Genomic DNA, 17,901 nt, shown 5'->3' with positions numbered 1-17,901 from the left:
TTTAATTTTTTTAAAGGTGCTAGAAAGGCATCTACATTGTAATCATTTGCAGCACACAGATGCAAATCTGTATCAAACTTTCTCTGTCCCTACAAAGTGCTAAGACCTTTCCATGAACAGACTGGTCCAGTAATCCCAGGGAAGAGGAGTAAATGACAAAAACAGAAGGCTGTTTTTAGATAATCTCTTTCAACAGCATGGGCCCTAACAGAGTGAACCCTACTTTAACAACAGTCACAGCCTGACAAACCTTCAGCCTGACAAAGCACATTGAAAGTTTTTTTTCTTGGTCTACTATTCTGCACCCTGATGTGACTTTTCCAGGGCCCTAGCTTTCTGCTGTTACAGTGTTGGTACTACTTTGATTTGCATAAGACAGATCTCTATTTCAGAAAATGCTTCTTGTCCTGAGACTATTTTGAAGAAAATTCATGCGATTCATCCCTGAATCTATCCAAAGTGATAGCAAGCCCTTTGCTGAAGTAATGAGAGAGAATTTAATCTTGACATTTCTGGATTAAGCAGCTGAAAAGCAAAGACTAGAGGAACCAGGGGCACAAAAGACAGCTGTTTCCAGAGCTGTAGATAAATTGACAGAGTCTAGACATTATGAATGAGAGCTCAGTAGAGCTAGAGAAGCTTGTCACAGCAGAGGTGGGAATCCAAATTTTAATGACTCAATTAAAGAATGCCATGACTGGTGGAAAACATGGAGCTATTTCTATCTCCTTGTCCCTACAACTGCCCTCATACTACTGTGGGTGTAATTACATAAGACACACAATCCTTTAATGGAAGGTGGAATTATTTAAGGAAAACAGCTGGCAAATTTAGAACTAAGTAGGAGCAAAGAAACGTCAGTGCTGAACCGAGAGCGTGTCAAACATGACCTAGATACCTAATTAGAAGTTATACTCAAATCTAACTTGCAGAGGGATCAAGAAACAGGCTGGCTGAATTCAGCAGAAAGACTGCAAGAGGTGCGTCCTTGAGCTTTACTGCCCTGATTGTCTCGGGTACTGTTCTAATCACCCCACACTCCCCTGGCTTTAATTTGACAACGCTAACGAGTTAGCCAGGAGAGCGGCAGTAGGGAATAATCAAGTGAAGGACCTCACCTGTGAGCTCCGAGGGAGCACCGAAGAAGCCAGAGCTCCCCTGCAGCTCGGCGAGGTGGGAGCTTTGGCTTCAGGCCTGTCCCCGGCTGCCCCTCTCTGAGCAAGGACACGGTCAGCGGAGTTGTGGGGCTGGAGGCAGGCAGCTCCCTCGGGCTGCTGGCCATGGGAGCCCTCCTGCCTTAAGCACCTGAGCCCACGGGACATCCCATCTCCAGAGAGCATTTGTAGAAAGAAAATAGGGGAAGGTGGAGGAATGCTACTCTGTCTGGCGTCTTTGTTCATGCACTGAACAAGCTCCTGTCGCTGAGGTGCAATCCAAAGGCATTAACAATACAGAGGAATGTAACACGTTAATTAAGAATGGCTCTGTGAAAGCTAACTAGAGTCAGTCAAAATATTATTTTCTATTAAAAATAGATGTTCTTAAAACCCAGCACTCTGCAAGAGGAAAGCTCTGGCTATGCTTATTTTAATTTTTCCTTATGCTATTCTCCACAGGGGCAGAAAAATAAGTTCTACTGTGTTTTTAAATAAAAGTATTCAAATACAGACAGATACATTCATGAGCGTGTCTGCTCAGCTGATCCTGCACAAAAGTCAGGTGAAGCCACAGACGTCTTCAGTCATCTGCCAATGACTGAGATGGTCCCTGTGGGACAGCCCATACAAGTTAATGGGAAAGAACAGTCTGCAAGATAAGATTGCAATGTGGCAATGTGCTCTCTTACTGGAGCCAAGACATGAAATAACCTTTGAGACTACCCACATTTCCAAACTTGATGCTCAAGGACCACAGCTGCTAACAAAAGCAATATCTCAATGGGGAGCAAACAAGCAGCAAGTCATTGACAGAGATGGTGCTGAGATATGCTAACTACATAACCTACCACATACACCACATAAAATGCAAAAATTAATTAATTTGCATGTATATCACAGATAAGAGCAAAGGTGACAGAAAGCTTACCAGGCCCCTTTTAGATAGGCATCTGTTGTGAATTTTCAAACAGGTAACAAGAGGTGTCAGTGTGCTGCTCCACCTCTGAGGGAGGACGTGGCTGCAGAGCAGGACCAGGGAGGTTGCATTACCCCTGCGCTTGGCACTAGCGCAGCGCTTAATGGAGCACTTCAGACAGCTCTGGGGCTCACTGTTCAAAATGTTGTTAAAAACTTGGAAATGGTCCAGAGGAGAAGCACAAGAGGAATTAAAGGGCTGGAAAACATACTTTGTAGTCAGCTATCCTTTTTGGGACACAATTTACTGAAAACTTCACAAAGAGAAAGTGAGGTGGCTACGTCACTATCATTGCAGTGATTAAGTACCCTTATGGAGAGGACAGATGTCTTCATTGTCAACCATAAAAAGTCAGATCAGAAACAAGGAACATATTTGGGGTGTATTAAATTTTTTTTTTAAGGGTGACACTTCTTTAAAGGTTAAAGTAGATTTTCTTACCCCAAGTATTTTTAAAAATTTGGTACTTTCCAAGAAGACACATAGATGTGAAGATGATTCCGGGCAGAGAAGCAGACTGAACTGAAGGACCACCACAACCTCTCAATCTGTGTGCTGCACAGGTCAGCACGATGAGCAAAGGTCTCCATCCCTTCTCTGCACTGCACTCACTGGTCCAGGACACGCATCAAGACTTATGAGCATTTACACTTGTATTATTTATTGCTAGGCACAACTGCTGTGTCTAAACTGATCGCTGTCAGCTCCACAACACAGTGCCCATGTACAACACCAAGCTGTTGTAGCAAAGCAAGTTTCTAAAAACAGTAAACTGAAAAGCTCATTTTGAGTTTGTTTTTACAGTTTCAGGTTGTTACACTTTTTCCATCTTCTAGGCATGTGTCATTTCCAAGTACATCTTTTAGCTCTCCAAGAAAGCAAACTGCTATCATGGACCTGATACTCTTTGGGTGTTTAAATTCAACACTTCCTACCTAAAGGAAAAAATCCCTAATATAATATCCATATAGCAACAACATAAACAATGCTACAATGCAAAACTAGCCAGTCTTTTGACTATATTTTTTTTATGTGAACAAAGAAATAACACTGATTTATATGCCATTGTCCGTTTCATTACCTCCAGCAATCACAATCTTGAATAGACCAGTCACTGAAATTTTATCAGATTACAGTACCCCTTTATTTCTCTTATATTGCTATTAGATCTCTCACTCTCACCTCTCAGTGTCTCTGGTGGGAGGAAAATGCACAGAGCATTAAACAAAACAACACTGAATATATAGCAGACATTTTTTTGCCAGAAATTATGGCTTTCAGTCATGCTAACCCATTCAGGAAATAGTAATGAAATTTACTGAATACTTAAAGCAAAGGTAAAGTATCAAAAACCAAAAACCCATCAGAAATTATTCACTCAGGTGAATTTGCAAATGATTTTGGTATTGTCCGGCAAACAGCTGATATTCTTAGGGGGAAAAAAAAAGTAGACAGGGGAAGCAATTCTATCTGCAATAAAAATAGGACCAAAAATACTAGAAAAAGTGACAATAGAATACATGTTCTTCCACCACTATAGACAAATGTTATGTTTTTGTCAGTCCATGTTATAATTAGCATTTTACATGAACAAACTTCTCAAAGTTTCTTGCATGCTTTATTACTCATTTCGGGGTAAGAGTTAATGCAGTACCATTCAGGCCATATTATGGAGGTACCTGCATGGAGAAAATTCTTATTGTGCAAGCGACTTTGTAATGAATTAGAATCTCTTCTACTCTCTTGAAAAAGATTCTCTTCTTGCAAACCAAGCAGCCATCAAACAGGAATTAACCGAACGAAGACCTAATTGCTAAGTTTTATTTCTCTGCAGGACCAAAATATAATTTTCTTCCCTGCATGTGGTAGTGAATCATACATCAAAAATATCCCAGCTCATCAATTCACACACCACACTCAAAACAAATCCATGGGAAACCAGCATGCAATTTTGAGAGATTTATCCACATGCACACAGGAAAAAAAAAAAGTTAAAGAAAATATGTAAATGTATATATAAAAAAAAGAGGCTGGTTATTTTTAATGATGGGTATGTATGGAAAGTCTGAACTTTTTTTTTTTTATTTGCAATTTCTGTTGGAAGGTTTTAAAGCCAAATCTATGTTATTCTCACATAGCATGCAATGCAAATAAACAACTGACCAAAGATCTGGGTATTTCTGCTGGAACAGGTGGAACAAAAGTTACTCATCAGCCATTCAGGGTATGCACTTAAGTCAGGTAATGCTGTGTCCATTCTAGCACTACTCCAACCTGCTTCAGCTACGACATCCAGAAAGGGTTTGCCTAAGGGTTGCCATCTCCACATATGCCTTAGTGGGTACACGGCTCCTGAGGCACAGCAGGAGCAAAGATGCTCTGCTGTGTACTGAATGCTCAGCAGCCCAGAGGAGTGCTGGAGGCAGGGCAGAAACAAGGCAAGAGGTGTGAAAAAACAAACTCTGCTGGTAGATCCTTCACCACACAACTCCCAGGTTGCCACAAGTTGAAAACAGGTGACAGCATTGCAGCTTGAGTGCAGCCTGCCCCCCAGTCACATGCAAACAGCAAAGCCCCACAGTTCTCATAATTAGCCCCTGCTCTTTTTCTGTGTCATTCAGATCTGGAAACAAACTTTTGTAATAATGCTGTGCTTTTGAAGATAGCAAGATGAATGCAAAAAAGCATTAATCATTCACTTGTATGAATTTCTACAGGCATTAAAATATTGTTGACTTTTCTTTTTAATGCTTTATTCATTAGCCACAATATTCCACCAGCTAAATGTTGTGTTTCAGAATAAATCTGCAGTCAGCAACAAGAACACTCTTAATATGTAACTTTTGTTACTATGGCTGAATTGCCAATTCATCTAAATGCTGGAGTTCAGCAGGTAATTTATCATCAAGTCTATCTCACTCTACTCCTGCTTTTAGTCTCCACTGAAAGACTAAAAGGCCTACAAGCAATTCTTGAAAAACACGAAACCATTTTTAACAGACCTGCTTTGTTCCAGGCTCATAGCTTTCATGTGATGCCTTCAAGCCCACTGATTTTTATGCTCATATTCTTCACCAAGAGAAATTATAGTTTTGTGTTGTTCTAGCTTCTGCCCAGGTGGCTGGAAGGCTTTCTTGCTTTTATTTTTCCTTTTGACATCGTCTCTGGTAACTATGAAGAGCAGATAAGTCAATGCAAAAAGATGAAGCTGGATCATTTGGTGATTTTTTGTTGTATTTTTACTGTCCACAGGAAGATCCATGTAGCATGATAATTTATGCTTTTGATTTATCAAATCTTAACTTGATGGAAGCGAAGTTCTAAATCCAGCAAGGACAGATTGGACCAGAAAGGACATCCATAATTCTAATGCAAGGAAGTTAATTTTGCATAACATCCAGTATCAGGGCCTTTTGGATAGCACTTTACAGGCCATTTTACTAATCAAATAGTAAATTCTCAGGATGTGTTTCATAAGCTTTCTGCAGTGACCCAAACCAAATTTTAACGCATCCACCGCTGTGTAATGGGCTTTTCTTCTAGTGATCTCCACCTTAGGTCTGGCTACTTGAGGTGCTGACACATGAATATGTACATAGCTATGTATAATGTCCAGTTCTTGCAACTTAAAAACTATGCTTAATTTCATTAAGTCATTTAGGATTAATCCGATAATCCATGTGCATATTTTTAAAGAATGTGTAAGCTTCACATGATGCATGAGCAAGCTCTGCATGGAGACAACCCTGACAAGAAGGGAGAACTATGAATAAGATGCACAGAAGTGGCATCAAGAGCCAGCAACGGAAACAATTCTTCCTCAAAAAAGGTCAAAGCAGTTGTGGAGTCGCACATCCTGCAGTATTTGAGCTGGTTCATGCTCCACAGGCAGGGAGGACCTCTGCAGTGGATCACAAAACCTACCACCCAAGCTACATTTGGGCTGGGAGAGCAGCACCTGCAGCGTGGCTTGTGATCAAGGTGAAGCTGCACACACTGAAGTGAAGCTTCTCTGCAGCAGAGGGCAGTGACACACAAATGCTGGCATTCATCATTCTGCACAGCACCAACAAATAATGCAGAAGCCTATCCTTATTATCTCAAGCATACAACACTTGCCACTCTTCGGCTTATTCTTATGAATAATCACATGCTCTTTATGCATATGTGAGCATGCACACATCACTGTGGGTTTGTGCAGATGCACAGACATACTGAATGTTCACTTAAAAATAATTTAATTCTGGTTGCTTTCTCTTATTTCTTTGACAACTATATCCTATTCAATTAATCTACCATCCCCCTGATCTGAAAATCAAATCCTTTAAACTTTTGCTTCACAGTGCACTGAGTTACATCTTAACAATAGGCAAGGAATTACGACACTTCAGGGAACTGATTTCAATCTTTCCCTTTTCCATTCCTCCCCCCCGTTTGAAAGGTAGAAAGCTGGGTGCACTTGAAGAGAAAAAAGGGAGGAGGGGAGAGCTGTAGATGAAGACAGAATAACTCTTCAGCTCCTTAACTGGGTTAATTTGTCTCCTGGCATTAGAATACAGAGCTTAAGAGAATGCTACAGACAAAAAAAAAAAAGTTGCAAGGCATGCGCTTCCCATGCAATAGCTGACATGTCTAATACTGGGTGATTCACAGCAGCTTTGAAATACTAGATTAAAAGGCATAATGACCTTCTTATTGAGGGAAGGATGGATTGCATTTCCATCGGATGCAATTTGAAGACAGATGCATAAGAGAAGAAAATTTAAGTTACGATGAAGAATTCCGGTCTTGGATTGAATTAGTTTAAATGTAAGTTGCTCAGAGCACTTGATTTTTAGTGAAAAACAAATGGATTTATATGCTTGACCAGTGTTTCCAAGCCAACTTCCACAAGACACTGTTGAATTTACTGTATAGCACCTTCTCTACGTAAATGTGGAAAACAATCAGAAATGATATAGTACTGTATACGTGTATAGAAATATACATCAAATTTTACCCAAGAGCAAGTCCTTTTTATTATTTATGAACCAGTAAGCAACCCCACATTATTTTAGATACTGATTTAAGTTTTGACAAAGGTTTTTTCCTTGTTTTGTTTGTGTTTTAACTAAATGGGCTCATTATTGTTTAGCAAAGGATTGCACTTGGTTTAGATTTAGAAGTATCTATCAGCTTTGCCTGAAACAGAGCCAGTACTGCATTTCAAGTCCTCTGCTCCTCCAAGCAAAACTGCATAGGAAAGAAAAAATTAAAAAAAAAAAAAAAGAAAAAGCAAAAAGGGGCTGACTTGGGCTAAAAATCTGATTCACCGCTCATTTTGAAAAGAGTGTTAGCTGCTCAGGTTCAGAAACTGTTGTTGTCCCAAATCCAGGGATGTATGTTTTAGATCTAGAGTGAAACTATGCAAGTGTTCGATGCAGTCTGCATCAGAGTCAGTTCTACAGTTAAAATCCTACGGTCAGGTGATGAAAGCAGCTCAACAGACAGCCCAGGGGAAGCCAAACCCATCTACAGCCAACTTATGAAGTTCTGTGGTCTCAATGAAAGCAGTTTCTGTGAGGCACTGAGGAAGGTGAATGAACATTAAGGCAAAGCACTCAGCCTTGCAGCTGGCTCTCTGGGACCTGCGTGGTGATGGGCATTGCTGCTTTTCAGCCCTGCCAGTCCTGGTCCTGCTCCCTTCACCACCAACCTCTTCCTTGGTACCGTTTTTCTGATCCAGGACCTTTCAAACACTGTAGAGAGGAATTTGCTCTTCTCCTTGGCACCTCTGGCTGTCACGTCTGGATGAGAGATACATTTGAGCTCCTCTGAAAGGAAAACGCTGCAAATATCCCCTAGACTGGCTTCTGAGGAGCTCATCTCACAATGGGTTCATGAATTGTTCCAGAGCTTAGGTGCCATGAACTCCACAGTTAGAGAACATTATCAATAATAAATCCTCTCTTTCACAACACTGTGGGATTTCAATTCTCCAGCCAAATGCATTTTCTTTGAGTGCGTGACATTCCGAAGTGTTCTGGGACAACTCTATAAGCATTTGCCAAGATACATGCTGGCTTCTTCAGACAGAGACACATGGCAGTTTAAACTTGGTATATATCATGAGTCTCGAGAAATGACAGGCCATCTGGCAGATTTCAGCAATACTGGCACTTTCTGCTCAGAGAGGTCCAGGACTTAACTACGAAAGACATGGTAGGTCACAAATGAAATGCACTGGCAGGGCTGCGTACATGAAGCTTGTACGGCACTTAACCCAAGCCAGTGCAGCTGGGTTGTCACCCATCAATCTGTTCAGAGCCATGCAGGCAGCTTTGGGAGCAGAGCAAGGAGGCAAGCAAGCACTGGGGTAAGGATCAGGAGTAGTGCACAAGTGAGGTGACAGCTAGGGGAGAGCTGCTGGAAGACAGAGGTATCACTCAAAATGGAGCGGTGGGGAAAGAGCTGCTTGAGGTCAGTGCGTTATGGGTCACGATGAAGTTGTATCAAAACTTCTTGAGATGGAGGCAGGATGGTGAGAGACTTGTAGGCTGCACATATCCCTTGGGTCACAACAGCAAAGATACTGGCACACAGGATCAGATGGGGAAATCTGGAATGAGGTTGGGGCTGGAGGAAGACTGGAAATCATACAGGAGGCTTTTTGCACAGGAAAGCTCAGCTGTTATAGGTCAGCACTGACTTCTGACTTGTTTCAATAACGTTGCACAAGGCAAAGTCTGAATCAGTGGGAGAAGAAAGTATAACCCTTCAGTCCTCCAGCCAAACAGAAAGTTAGTTTTGAGTATGGAAATCAAGATTAGAAAGACAGCTTTATTGCTGGATAGCGTAATGAGATGTTCTTACAACATTCTGATGACTAGGACAACAGAGAATTGCTTATTCATTTGCAGAAACAAATTATTACTCAGAAAATAGTTTTCACATTGACAGAGATGTGAAAGTCTATGACAGCAACTGCCATCCATCACGGACACTGTCCGATGACCCTGTCTGTGCATGGATCACAGCACTACTCAACACCCGCCCTCAGTCAGCTTTTCCTTCCATTTGTCCATCATGTCAGTGCTGTTCTCTACACGTACTGGACAATCTCTTTCAGGTACATGCATGCAGATGTCAAACGGTCTGGCTACATCTTAGTTCCACTCTCTGCAGTTTGCCTCTAAAAGTGAAGTCTGAACCACGATAATGGTGTGATGTGCCCTCCTTTGACTGACCTACTTTTAGCCGAAAGCCAGGGAAGAGGATACACAAATCTACTTCTAATGCAGATTAAAACGTGCCTTTGGCACAGCATACTCACACAGACTCATCATACATTCAAAAAAGGTTTTTTCATCCTTCTCCCAGACTCCTGTTGTCTAGAGAGGACCATTAATGATAACTCCCTGAGGCTCCTTCTCCTTGTGTTACAGAATGCTTCATTCATAACTTAGGCATCTGGACAGATGAAAGCAAAACAGAGATGAGTGGTTCTTTCCCTAGTATTCAAACTTTAAATCAAACACCCACTTTGCTGTACTATAAACAGAACTGCAGGTTTAGAACTCCAAGGCGCTGCTGTAATGTTTCTTTTTCTTTAAGATTTTACATTTCTCCTGTGAGAATCCATTACAATAGAAGTGTCAAGCAAAAATAAACCTCTGTTAATCACAGTCACTGCGAACCTGCCAAGTAAATCATGTCTCGACATTGCTGTTCTACTTTTCAGGTAAAAAAACAAGTGTGAAAGAATGCCAAAATCTGGAAATTAAGTTCTTCCCAAGAGCAGGGCTGTAAAGGTAGGCCCAAGCATTTTTGGAAAACACACTCTTCTCTTCTGTTCAAGAAATTTAACGAAACTAGAAAAACACTAAATTTGAGTATCCTATGGCCATAAGAATAATTCAGGTTGCAAGGATTCCAAGGATTCTTTAGAGGTCACACCTAGTCCCACCTCTACTCAAAGCAAGGCCAAATGCAAAGCCAACACTGAAATCATATACAGATTTCTTCTGGTTTTGGTCAATAAGGAAGCAGGTGTATGCATCTGAAGGGAGAAATGAGAAATGGAGAAACCTTTGGGCTTTCAGCTGAGCCATTATTTTCCCATACTTTTCAAACTCAGAGGCTTCACGCACTGCCCAGCACATCACAAGGGAACTGCCTTCAGATCACCCGAAGGGAGTGTTACTGAGCTCGGTTCACTCCAAATTTAAGAATTTGCTGTGAGCTTTGGAGGGAGGTTATGTTTTTATCTTCATCTTTTTGCTATTCCCTGTGCTGCTGAAAAGCAGCCATTTCAAGGTGATGCAGCTGCTGCTCCAAGGGAACTGAGTCAAAAGGGGCAGATGCCACCACACCAGGGAACTGCCAACCTGGGTGCTACCTAACGATAGGGATAATCACTTTAAAGATGCTGTGAGGTCTCCCATCTCCTTTTTTTTTTTTTTTTTTGCTTGGGTAACGGATGGCAACTTGATAATTAGATCAACCACTCAATCAATGTTATGAATATTAACAGGTATATTAGAAACCTGCTTTAGTTGAGTAAACCTCAAGACATCCAGTTTGCATATAACTATCACTTATGGAATGAATTTGCAAACCAGATATACAGTTATTTTCCCCATGAACCTTCAAGAACAGCCAGCTCTCAAGAACCTGCTCTAGCCATTAGCTGCAATTTATCAGTTTTCACATCTCATTCGAAATTCACGTTTCTCTCCCAGAGTAAAGCCCTAATCCTGCAACTGTCAGTTATATTGAGTCACCACCCTGAAACCAATTTCAGACATAAGAGCCTGTTGCTCAATAAAAAGGGATTAACTGGACTGAGCCTTATTTAAGTAAAAACTTCAATTTCCATATTCCCTGCCTATTCCCAAGAGCTCAGCAGATTTGTATTCCATTCCTGTAGCTTAAGTTGGACGTTATTTTCCCGATACAAGGATATCAAATGACACTCCTGAATGAATCAACACAATTTCAAACGCTGCCCAATCAAACGCTGCCCAATCCAACATTTTTCACAGTAAGGACATTTCTGAAGTGCTTCAGCTCAGCTATCCTCCACTGCAGGGAACCATCTTTGCAGTTGCTTGACACCAGCTGTACTGCCAGTATTCCTGTTGACTACAGATATCATCCCATTATTTTACAACAGTATAAAGTACCCAAGAGCAAGAAAGATCCATTTGAACTGCCAGCCTTCTCTCGGTTTTTGGTGTGCTGCCTTTTTGCAATAATGCACACATGCATTTTTTCATTTTTAGTGATTGTTTGATTTTACCGAAGTGAAGATGTCACAGTAGCAGCCACAGAGAATGCAGTCCTTTAGTTTTCAGGAAAACAGGTGAAACTTCCCTAAACCGATGCATCACCATGTGTACCTGGCTGAATTGGAAAGAAACTCTGCAGAACTGTGACAGTTATGTTTGCTTTACAACATAAATGAGATAGTAAATTAAAGGAGTAGTTGGGTATTGGATATTGGACAGGAGTCTAGTGGTAGAGAGAAAGTACTTTTGTACCACTGCCATGACTACTACTATAGAGTTGGCAAAAGCAGGTACCAGAAACACAAGTACGAATACTCCAAACCATTTACACTACATCACCCTGAATAAACTTAGCACATAATAATGGTAAAGTTCTTTGTTGCACTAGCAACTATTCTGTCTGAAAATATGGACAGGAATGTTTTTGTACTGACAGCCACTTCCATCCACACTTTTGCACATATAGTTTTAACAAAATGTCATAGAAGCACAAAAGATATTTCACATTCTTGTACACACAACAGAAATCTCAGAAGTATTAGAGTATAAGTGAGAAAACACTGCTTCAGCTTTCTTTCCCCAATTCTTTTCTAAAATAGTCCTATTCCCATCATATGGAATGATTGTGCCTGATGACACTGTGGTAGACAAAAAAGTATGTAACATACCTTTAAATATAACTCAATGTAAAGAAATATCAATGCTTGCTTAAACAATTAGGCAATCTTGGTTCAATACTTCATGCCTAACAACAATGTGGAAAATAAGCAGAGATAGGCAATTTTTTCTTTCATTCCTTCTTTTTTGTGTGTTTAGTTTCTGTTTGCTTAGAGCCAGCTAGCACCAGCTCACACTCTTCTGTTCTAAGCAGGGTTCTTACCGGTGACGACACTGGGGATTTTAGACAGAAAGCTCTTGACAGTTCGGATAGGAACTCCACCTGTTTTGTCATCCTGCATTCTTGTGATGATGTCTTCAATCTGTCAAAAGGAAGGAAAGACTTAGTGGTTTATGCAAAATGGTGAATGTTATGTCTATATAACTTGATTGCTTTGGAGCCCGGCTGATAGGATGGGGATTAAATATGGCACGTGTTACTGTACAAACACAGACCTAGAGAAACAGGCATCATCTCCCAAATATAAACCCTGAGACAACAGGGTTCAAGACCAGATTGAAATATGGTGATATGAATGCACTGACAATCCTATTGCAGTCATTCTTTTTTGCTGACCAGCAGTGATAGACAGAAACACGTTGTTAGGTCTGCAGGTGAATTAGGTTAGACTCCATACTGCGATCAGCTTAAGAAGCTTTAACTATCACCAAGTCTGACAGCAGGAAAACAGAGATCCTCCTGTCAGAAGCAAAAAGGCCACATGCAGCAGATAACTCAGGAGGAAGGATTTTTTTTCCTCCCTCTCTTCTCTGTAAGAATATTTACGACCAGCCAGCTTGGTCAACCAAAGGCCCTCAACGCCCCAGGCCCAACCCATGAGCAGCCTGGCCACCAGAAGGGTGACTGCACTTCAGCTAGCGTCAGAGCTCACTCCACACCTGGTTTTCTTAAACTACGACCTTCCCTTCCAGGACAGTTTCTCCCTTTCTCCCACATTTGCTGGAATCCTCAATACTGTGACCTTTGGAGGGTTTTCATTTTCTGGGGAAAGGAGCTTAATATCTCCTTCCCTTTTTTCTAGATCAGGAAGGGGGTTTTGCTCCTTTTGAGGATACCCCCTAAATCTACTTGGAGGCATCAACAGGGAGTACAAAAAGCTGAACTCAAGCACAACACAGAAATCTGGTGTCTCCGAGATCTCTCTGCTTTCAAGTCACGAAGGTCTCAGAAACCCAACAAAAATACAGCGGAAGCTGTTGGCTCTCCTGTTAGCTCGCGTGGTCCAAAGCAGAGCCCGCTGCCCGATGGTGGCAGCAGTCCCAGCCGTTCGGGGCAGAGGATGGCAGCGGTCACACAGAGAGCAAAGCCCTTCCAAGGGATCACACCTCCCATTGTTTTCCTGAAGATTTTCTCTTCACAGATGACGTGAAAACATAACCTCACCAGAAGGACCGTCTCTAGGAGGATGATATGTGCTGGGAGCACAGCCCCTCTCTCCTAAACGCAGCTTGAGAGTTCCACCAGCTCTCTTCAAACGCCGAGGAGCGTTCTTCATTTAGATGTGAAAGTAAATTTGTTTCACAGACCCAACGCCTACATTTCCAAACAAGTTTAACTTCAAGTCTTCCCGAGGCAGTAAGAAAATCTCCCTGCCAACTGCAGACGCTGCATTTGATCACCGTGCTTTTAACCTCAGGCTATCACATAACTGAACTGTTCACACCTTGTTTACATATTATTTTTAAGTTAACACATGCCCTGAGCAGATTCTCAGCAGGAATGAGGTCACAAACACAAAAATATCCTGAAAAATTCAGTAGACTGCTGAAGGGTGGGTTATCTGGGCGACCCTGCCCGACTGGGGAGGGCTGGACCAGATGACCTGGAGGTCCCCTTCCAACCTCAACCACCCCGTGAATCTATGATTCTGTGATCTACAGCCTGTTTGTCATAGAATAATGCTACTTTTGCCCCAACCCAAATGCTAGGAAAATTAATACATCATTTTTTCCCTTTACCTGAACTTTATGCAAGGTTATTTGTTGATTTAATTAGTTTCTTCCAGTCCAGGAACAACTGGAGGAGCAGCTGCTCCTCTCAGGCTCAACAATTAGCATTTCACAAGTACTTCATGCCTGACTTCAGAGCACCCCTGAGCAGGGCTCTCAGACCCTCTTGTCCCAAACCCTGACCTACACAAGGCTACTGTCTTCCCTTGGATATGCTTGAATTGGAATCAGAGAGAGATTTTCTGAGGAAAATACTCTGGAATGAGTCCCCTGTCTCCATGAACACTTACAGACTTTAAAAACACAAACAGTTTGTCCTAAAGTTGTTGGTCTCTTTTTTACTCCAATGGAAAGCTCACAATTAAAAAAAAAAAAAAAAGAGCTAAATAATAGTTTTGGTACAGGAAAATAAACTTCTTGCTATTTTGCTCACTGGAAGCCAAATAAACCACCAAACATGACTTATGTGATTACAAGTTATAATCATTATGTCATCATAAGAAAAGTTCAATTTGAATAAAAATAAACCTTCAATTACCTTAAAGGATATATATATATTTATATTATATATACAAATACATTTTTTTATATATATAAATATATATATTTCCCTAAACCAGCCTCATTCAAAACAATCAAGTTGGCACTGGTGTCTGAAAGAGGACCATTAATTTGGGTTTCAGTCACAATCATAAGACCCTACTGCAATTTTAAATCAAAACAAAACTGCCCTAGAGACAACTCCTTCCCAAAAGGCTCTGAAAGCTGTTGCTTCCTCTTGTCTTCCAGCCTGACTACTAGCAGCTTCTGCTCTCTGTCCAAGTGTCGGATGTTACTTTTCTGCTTCCCTTTCTATTCATTTCATATCTTCCTTCCTCCCCTGTCTTCTCATCCGATCCAGAAACAACTACGTGCATCATCTTCCTACAGCACACCTGTATTTGGAGTCTGTTGCTTGAGAGCCCACAGGGTAACAGCCTCTGCTTGCACACAGCCTTTCCTTTCTCAACGTCCTTGCTGGTGTTTGCCAGCAGATTCCTGGGCTCCTTGAAGAAACATTTGATGGTCATTTAATCCTTTCTTGTAATCAAGCTTAAAATGAAATATAATTATACATATAGCAACCTAAGACGAGTTTGTATTCAATCTACTACAAAGAGAAGAACTGATCTGCACCAGCCTCTTGTTTTTTGCATCCACCCAAAGATTACAGATATTGCCATGCTGGGTCCGAACACCTGGCCAGCTATGGAGATATTTCTCAGAGTAAGCAACACAGAGACAAAGGAAAAATGTGATCATCTTAGGGCTTCTAGTGTGGAGAAGAGCAACGAGGGTACATCAAATGTGATGGTCACTTTCATTGAAGCATTTCATCTCAACCTTTTGAAGAGTTAGCTAGATACTTCACTGCTAATGATTCTCCCTTCAGTTTCTGCATATCATGAAATAAGCCTTATGTTTCCTTTTTTCTTTTTTTGGCAGACAGAGCACACAAGTCCTTGGACAGTTCATTTAATCACACTAAGAGGCAGAAATGAGCAAAAGGTGTTCCTCCTATTTCTCACTTCCCAATAAGTGAGATATCAGCAGGGATGGGACCCTAGAGCACGCACATTATAAAATTTACCAATGCATCAGTTATGCACTAAATCCCCAACACATCCTACAGCTGTGGGAATTTGCTGGTACATATTAGACCTTCTTTACCACTGGAAAAGTAGATCTTGAGTTTATCAGAGCTCAGATGTCTATCACCTGACGATGGAAAGTCCCTTTTCTAATGCAGATGAAAACAAGATATTACTTTTATTAATGTGTTATAAAAATAGTGAGACAGCAACAAATGTAATATCGTGGTTTCAGCCATTTCAGAAAAGGCTGCCTGGAGATGAAAAGATAGCATGATGGACTCTGGAACAATAAGCCATTTCTGTACACCATGCTCATGTATGAAATATGTTTCTACGCTAAGAAAAATCCCATCCGACAAAGAGACAAACTGAAGAAAAAGGAATCCAAAGATATTAAAAATATCACTGATTACACCAAATCTCTATATTTATTTATTAAGATTTTCAGGAGTTTCCAGAAGGAAAGAAAGGCTTCTGTGATGCCAGCCATATCACTGATCACAGCCCGGCAATTTTGAGTCAGTGTCACACAACATCCCTAGTGTTACTGTTCTAAAGGGGAAAATGACTCTTGACTTTGCAGTGGCTTTTCTTTCTCCCAGCGCCAAATTAATGCAGGAACCCAGAAGGCAGTGACTGGTGTGCGTAGCCTCACTGAGCCCTGGAAGCATGCTGCTCACCATCAAGCCTGTCCTTGGCCATGACGTGCTGACAGAACGGCAAGTATCACACGAAAAAGAAAAGGTAACAGCTCCCATCCCCAGGACCCCCTGCCTAGACCCCCGTAACAGCTTACTGACGCTACCTGGCTGAGAACACATTTCACTGCTACTCAGCAGCTACCTCCTAATGATGTCAGAGGTCACCCCAATCCTCTTTTTCCAGCTCATTTTTGTGAGCCATTAGGAGAAACAGTGGCCTTTTCATATGCTAGCCTCTGAGTTTGCCACCATACTCCCTGGGAGCCTGCAGGCATCGACAGCTGCCTGCCTCTGAGTATTTCAGTACCCATGATGTTCCTAATTACTGAGTATTTCAGTACCCACGATGTTCCTAATTACAAGTACTCTGCTCTAGGGAATTCCTACCACCAGCTAACCTCCAGCAGGACGGTCTGAGCATCACTCATCAGCACCACCATCGAACATATAGGGCTGGGCAGACAGCTCTGGGCACTGCCAAATACCCCCTTCACCCCGGCAGATGAGTGCTCTCATGAATATTGGCGGAGCTGGATGATACGCAGGGGAATGGATCAATCTGTTGTGAGCTAGCGTGATGCTAACAATTATAAATACTTTTGATCTTTTACTCTTGTCAGAAATACAAGTTTAAAATAGATGGTGTTTCTCACGTCGCCGACCCCTACAGGGCCCGAAGGTGTCTCTGACCACCTATCTGGCAGTGCTTGTGCTCCCGTGCCCCTTCCACCTGCTGGCTCCTGCCGTGCAGCCCCACGCACAGGCAGATGAGGAAGGCTGATTTGACAAGCCTTCAGAAGCCCACTTGCTTCACCCGTCCAGACAATTTCACTCTGCTCTACCACGGGAAAAGGACACTGAAAAAAAGGGATGATACACCTCCCTTCAGCACCCTCGATGGAGAAAGGACAACCTTGCCTCTGAGACAGTGCTGGAAATCAGCAGAGCAGCACCGCTGGAGAATTGCTTTGTGACCTTCAGCAAACAGCTTCATCTGTCTTTGTCTAAGCCTCCCCTCCTGTACAGCAGAGATAATACCAGATCACAGAAGGACACTGAAACTTAATTCAGCGATGCCAGAGCTGCTGGGACATCGGATGCTACATGACTGTGAAAGATATGATCCCCGTCTCTGACAACCTTTCAAAACCCCAACGACTGAAACAAAACCGGAGCGTGGCAGTGCACGGATGCATCAGCTGGCAGGACCATTTGGCTGTTTCCCACATGAGTAATTTCTGACGGCTGTTGAGAGCAGGGGCAGTGATGCAACTTGTCCTCTTCCTGATGCAGCTTTTATATCCTCTTATTTGTAAATTTCAGAGCTAATTTTCAGATATAGGCAGAGTATTACACAGTTTCCTCACGCTTAAGTTTGTTGCAGGGAATCCAGAAAAGAGCAACTACTTTCTTCAGATGTTATTGGAGGGTGAAACAGAGCTGATAATGTCACCCTACGACTGCCAGCACACTTTAGCATTTTTATATATCTATATTGAATAGATTGAGAGGGTAGCAGTGAAGGAACGTATACAA

At 41.8% G+C, this 17,901-nt stretch overlaps 1 protein-coding gene across 11 annotated transcripts in view; it reads right to left on the bottom strand.

Moving 5' to 3' along the window:
- Nucleotides 1–17,901, bottom strand: part of RGS6 (regulator of G protein signaling 6) — a 265,022-nt gene that overhangs the window by 88,723 nt on the left and 158,398 nt on the right. For all 11 annotated transcript variants that reach the window (XM_048064873.2, XM_066998673.1, XM_066998675.1 and 8 more), the window contains one exon: nucleotides 12,283–12,382. In XM_048064873.2, coding sequence (XP_047920830.1) covers nucleotides 12,283–12,382 — 100 coding nt within the window. The remainder of the gene's footprint in view (nucleotides 1–12,282; nucleotides 12,383–17,901) is intronic.

This window comes from Anser cygnoides, chromosome 5 (assembly GCF_040182565.1).
Source record: "Anser cygnoides isolate HZ-2024a breed goose chromosome 5, Taihu_goose_T2T_genome, whole genome shotgun sequence".
In the NCBI taxonomy this organism is placed as follows: Eukaryota; Metazoa; Chordata; class Aves; order Anseriformes; family Anatidae; genus Anser; species Anser cygnoides.
This window is presented reverse-complemented; position numbering and strand designations above follow the sequence as displayed.